At 44.4% G+C, this 6,000-nt stretch overlaps 1 protein-coding gene across 1 annotated transcript; it reads left to right on the forward strand.

Annotated features, from left to right (window-relative positions):
* Window positions 1-546: 546 nt before the first annotated feature.
* On the forward strand, window positions 547-2,370 carry LOC307018234 (tripartite motif-containing protein 16-like; the record flags this gene model as incomplete). The annotated part of the gene is made up of 1 exon (XM_079648372.1): window positions 547-2,370. One exon carries the CDS (start codon window positions 547-549, stop codon window positions 2,203-2,205), a length of 1,659 nt encoding a protein of 552 aa, XP_079504498.1. The 3' UTR covers window positions 2,206-2,370.
* Between the last annotated feature and the right edge of the window lie 3,630 nt (window positions 2,371-6,000).

The raw sequence follows: 6,000 nt of genomic DNA on the forward strand, positions 1-6,000 counted from the left end.
GTTGGGGTTTTTCTTGTTAAAAAAAGAGCTACGAGGACAAAATCTCAGTCTTATGTTTTCTTAATCGAAAAAATATCTCTAAATTATTTTTTCTGAAACAAGATATTTTCATTTTAAATGTATTTTTAGGATTAAGAAAATAATAATGAATTCAGATTTTCTATTATTTTCAGAAAAAAATGTGAATATCTTTTAGTAAACCCTGCACATGTTTCGTCAGGTTGGTGAAGATTTCCCTTCATTTGCATGTGTTTTGCAAACACACCCTGCCTCTCACACAAAGCTTTGTTGAAAGCAGTTAAATCTGTTCCCCTTGATTCCTGCTCCCAAACACACTGAGCTGCACCCTATCAAGGCATTTGAATATTCCCGCCCCTTCACAGGTTGGCAACATGTTAAAAGAGAAAGCTGTTTCCTCATTCTTTGCATTGACTGAGCAAAAGCAGGAGGAGAGGAGATTTGTTGTCCGTCAGAGATTGTTTCTGTTCAGAGAAAGTGGATATTTGACCTTCTGTCTGCAGTCCGTAACTATCACTGAGAGGTGAGATGAGGCAGAAAGGAGTTCAGCTGGACCGGGAAACCTTCTCTTGTTCCATCTGTCTGGATCTACTGAAGGATCCGGTGGCTATTCCCTGTGGACACAGCTACTGCATGGACTGTATCAAACGCCACTGGGATAGAGAGGATAAGAAGAAAGTCTACAGCTGCCCTCAGTGTAGAAGGAGCTTCAAACCGAGGCCTGTCCTGCTGAAGAACACCATGTTAGCAGATTTAGTGGAGAAGCTGAAGAAGCCTGGACTTGAAGAAGATCCTGCTGATCTCTGCTATGCTGGAGCTGAAGATGTGGCCTGTGATTTCTGCACTGGGAGGAAACTGAGAGCCTGTAAGTCCTGCCTCATCTGTCTTTTATCTTATTGTGAGAAACACCTCCAGTCTCATTTTGACGTAGCTCAATTAAAGAAACACAAGCTGGTGGAGCCCTCCAAGAAGCTCCAGGAGAACATCTGCTCTCGCCACGAAGAGGTGATGAAGCTGTTCTGCCGCACTGATCAGCAGAGTATCTGTTCTCTCTGCTCTGTGGACGAACACAAAGGACACGACACAGTGTCAGCTGCAGCAGAGAGGACTGAGAGGCAGAGAGAGCTGGAGGGGAGTCGACTAAACATCCAGCAGAGAATCCAGGACGGAGAGAAGGAGGTGAAGCTGCTTCAGCAGGAGGTGAAGGCCTTCAATGGCTCTGCTGATAAAGCAGTGGAGGACAGTGAGAAGATGTTCACTGAGCTGATCCGTCTGATGGAGAAAAGAAGCTCTGATGTGAAGCAGCAGCTCAGATCCCAGCAGAAGAGAGAAATGAGTCAAGCCAAAGAGTTTCAGAAGAAGCTGAAGCAGGAGATCTCTGAGCTGAAGAGAAGAGACGCTGAGCTGAAGCTGCTCTCTCACACAGAGGATCACAACCAGTTTCTGCTCAGCTACCCCTCCTCACTGCCAGCCCTCAGTGAAGCTACACACTCCTCCAGCATCAACATCCGTCCTCTGAGCTACTTTGAGGACGTGACGGCGGCCCTGTCAGCAGTCAGAGACAAACTACAGGACGTCCTGAGAGAGGAATGGACAAACGTCTCACCGACTGAAGTGGATGTTTTACTGCCAGCAGCAGAGCCCACCACCAGAGCTGGGTTCTTAAGATATTCACAGGAGATCACTCTGGATCCAAACACAGCACACACAGAGCTGTTATTATCTGAAGGGAGCAGAAAAGTAACATTCATGAAAGAACAGTCTTATTCTAGTCACCCAGACAGATTCACTGATTGGCCTCAGGTCCTGAGTAGAGAGAGTCTGACTGGACGTTGTTACTGGGAGGTGGAGCGGAGAGGGAGAGCAGTTTTTGTTTCAGTCTCATACAAGAATATCCGCAGAGCAGGGGATGGGACTGAATGTTTATTTGGATACAATGACAAATCCTGGGCATTAGAGTTTAAACAAAACAGTTATTCATTTACTTACAACAATAGCAAAATTCCCGTCTCAGGTCCTCTGTCCTCCAGAGTAGGAGTGTACCTGGATCACAGAGCAGGTATTCTGTCCTTCTACAGCGTCTCTGAAACCATGACTCTCCTCCACAGAGTCCAGACCACATTCACTCAGCCGCTACATGCTGGACTTTTGGTTTGTGACGCAGCTGAGTTGTGTAAACTGAAATAGCCTGAATTCATTTGAGGAACTCTTCTACTTCTTAAACTCATTGTGTGTCCATCATTGTTGCTGAGAGCTGAGTGTTCATGTCTTCACTGCACAGAGATCAGCTGTCAATCAAACATTATGGGATGTGCTTTAACATCTTCTCATGAGTTGTTCTGTAGATGTTGGAGTTTCTTCAGGTTGCGCTCCTTCCTGTGTCTGTTTAGCCATGGAGGCTGTCACTGCTCAGGAGGATTCCTGTTAACCTCAACTGATATTTCTCCGCATGGAAATGTAAACTTTGATCTAAATATTTGTTGAATATCGATATTGATTTATTTTTATTTGGTTGTTTCTCTTGTAAATCATGAGAGAGAGAAAGCAACAGAGCTTCTTTCATTGTAGATATTTTATTCTAAATGTATTCGATTTTTTACTAAGTCTCAATGTGTTGAATGCATAAAGGACATTTTGAAGAAGGAAATAACACACATTAAAAGAAAAGCCAGCAGGATGAGTTTGCAATAAATTGTGTTTCTATATTCAAGATGTGAGATGAGTGCCACATTTACTTGTCTCTAAAAAATAACATGTTGGGATTTTTCTTGTTAATAAAAGAGCTTTGAGGAAAAATGTCAGTTTTGTGTTTATTTCTGAAACAAGATATTCGCATTTTTTAAATTTATCTTTAGGAAAATAATATTAAATTCAGATTTTATTTTATTTTCCGAAAAACATGGGAAAATATTTTAGTAAACCCTGCACATGTTTCGTCAGGTTGGTGTAGATTTCTCTTCATTTGCATGTGTTTTGGCACATTGCTGTTAATATGTTTCATTGTTATTGCAGCTGCAGCACGTTACTCCTGATGTAAGTTTTTGGTCCGTTGTGGCGCGATTGCACCTGCCGGCCACCGTAGTTTGTACATCTGAAACTTCGAGTTTAAAGTAATAAAATGTAAAATCAGGGGCGGCGCCAGGGGGTTGCTAGCAGTTGCTATAGCAACTCCAGGAAATGGCCTAGCAACGGCTTAGCAACCCCATTGTTTTGTAATGAAAAAAATGTATCTATATATATTTACACATTCTCGCGAGATCTTTCTGCGGTCTTTGTAAGTTCAAGCGCGAATTCTCAGTATGTGAAGTGAACACACAGATCGAAAATGGAAAAATGTCTAACAAGCCAGCGAAAACGACCGCGATCTCAAACGGAACCGGTCCAGCCGGACAACCCTACTATCCACAAGGATCCCGATGTTACTATTACCAATGATAACCGGGAGGATTGGGACCACGAAGAACAGGTGCCCCCGGCCCCGCCAACTGACCCACTGCCCCCGCAGCAGCAGGAACAGCTAGCTGCTACGGCGAGCTGCAGTGGAACCAGCGGAGCTAGCGCTGCTCCCCGACCCCTCCACACCGTAATTGACATCAGCCAGTCAGCCTCTGATGGACCAAGACGTCCCATGCTTAGAAAATACCCGACCAAGAAGTACGGACTGCAAATGCGGTCATTCAATCGCCGATGGTACGAGCAATACACTTGGCTCGAGTACTCAGTGACTATGGACGGTGTATTTTGTTTTGCCTGCAGGCATTTTGCTCACGAAGGACGCCGCGGTTCCACAACAGTGTGTCCGCGGGGTCTTAAAAAGTATTACAAGTTGATAAATCAATTTAGCTCAAATTAAGGCTATTAAAAAGTATTAAACGGCATTTTCCAGGGTATTAAGAAGGTTCACAGCAACGACAACATGAAACACCCTTTAATTTACTGAAACGACATGTCGGGAAACCCCACAAGGCGGCCCCATGCATAGCGCGCCGTAAAATGCTGCTTATTATTTTAAGTTTCGTTGCCTTGCTCCGCTCTGTGTGTGGGGGGGGGGAATAAACGACTACGGTAACGGGTCCCAAGGTGGGTAGACCGTTGTATATTTTTGTTTTTTTGGTTTCATGGTTCTGCCACGAGCTCACAAGACAGTTTTGGGTAGACCGGAATACGCAACGCTCTGGGGGGGTCCAACCCTATGTGATCATTTTCTGATAACGATGAAAGAGCCCGCCTCCCTCTCCCCACGTCTCCTGCTGCTGCTGGGCTGTCAGAAGAGGGGGAGGAAAAGAGAGGCAGTCACCGTTTATTAAATATTATTATATTATTATACAGAGAACAGAGTCGTTATCAATTTGTTTTAAAGCTCAATAAATAACAAAGAAGACCTCTCACCGGCACTTTCCGAATTTTGTACGGAAGATTTAAACTTTAAAGGACATGTTGAACGGCGGAACATTTTTTTTAAGGAAGCTCTGCCGCACGGTCCCCTCGTTCCTTGGAAGAGGCGGAGAGGTGGGTGTTTTTCATCTGCTGGTGGACTACCTGAGAGATACAGCAGGAGAACACGCCGTCCACCGCGGAGAATAAACAGAAGGGCAACCATGGCAACCATGCTCCGGGGTCTTCTTCGCTGCTTTTGGTGTATGCAGCAGCGCCACTTACAGGCCTGACATATGTACTACATCGTTTCCAGCATTTCCAGCGGTCTAGTGGTCTAGTGTGAACGGACACGTTAATGAATCGAAAGCGTGTGCCCAATTTAACCCCTGGGTATTTCTGAGGGTGCTCCTATATGGCATTACCCCGCTGAAGCTCACCAAAGTTTAACATATTTCATAGTTCAAAGTTTTGTCAATTGTTTTGTTTATTGGTCAAATACTGGTTTCTAATGTTTTCTGAGGAGTTTTACTGGAATGAAAGAGCACAGAGTACAGAAGCAACAAAGCAGCATACTGCATTAAACCTTCACAGAGAGGTTGAAGTTCATGTGGAAAGGAGGCTTCAGTAGTCTGTCTGCACTCTGTTTAGTTTTACTATCTTACAATCAATATAGTCAATGTGAGGTAAAGTGTGTTGCCAATGTAACCGGTTAGAACTCAAAGTTGCGATGAGGTCTTGGAAAGGGTCTTAAAAAAGGTCTTAAAAGGTATTAAATTTGACTTCAGGATTCCTGCATATACCCTGCATAAAGAAACCGCCTTTACCCATGACGGATTTAGCACCTGGGTTAAAGATACGCAGTCATTCCTTACACATGATGTGAACAGTGGACATAAATGTGCCATGGATGCATGGTCTGAATTTAAAGTAAGGAAAGAGAGTGGCTCAAAAATCAGCAACGCACTCAGCGAGGGACATTCAAAAACTGTATGTGAAAACAGGGAATATATGCGGGCAGTTGTGGAAGCATTGCGTGACACTGCGTGTCAAACCATTGCACTACGGGGGCATAGGGAGAGTGAAGCAGCCAACAGGGGGAACTCATCGAACTTTTAGACCTGATTGGCAAGTTTGACAAAACTGTGGAGAAAAAAAAAATCTGACAATCCAAGAAATGCAAAGTACACACACCACGACATACAAGATGAGCTAATTGAGCTGATATCAAATATGGTCAGGGATCAAATCAGCGGGGAAGTACAGGAAGCTGGAGTGTTTGCACTGATGGTGAATGAGAGCAAAGACGTGAGTAAAAAGGAGCAGGTGTCTGGCAGTGCGGTATATACATGACGATGGCATACAGGAGGAGTTCCTTCACTTCACCCCAGCTGATGGACTAGACGCAGATTCACTTTTGACAACGATCAAACAGACGCTCAGTAAATGCAACATTGATCACAACATGTGCATTGGCCAATGCTACGACGGTGCCGCTGTCATGTCGGGGTGTAATAATGGTGTGCAGGAGAGATTTCGGAAGGAGGTGCCACAGGCCCTTTATGTACATTGCCATGCCCACCGGCGAAATTTAGTTTTTGTTGACTG

This window comes from Notothenia rossii (assembly GCF_949606895.1).
Source record: "Notothenia rossii genome assembly, chromosome: 9".
In the NCBI taxonomy this organism is placed as follows: Eukaryota; Metazoa; Chordata; class Actinopteri; order Perciformes; family Nototheniidae; genus Notothenia; species Notothenia rossii.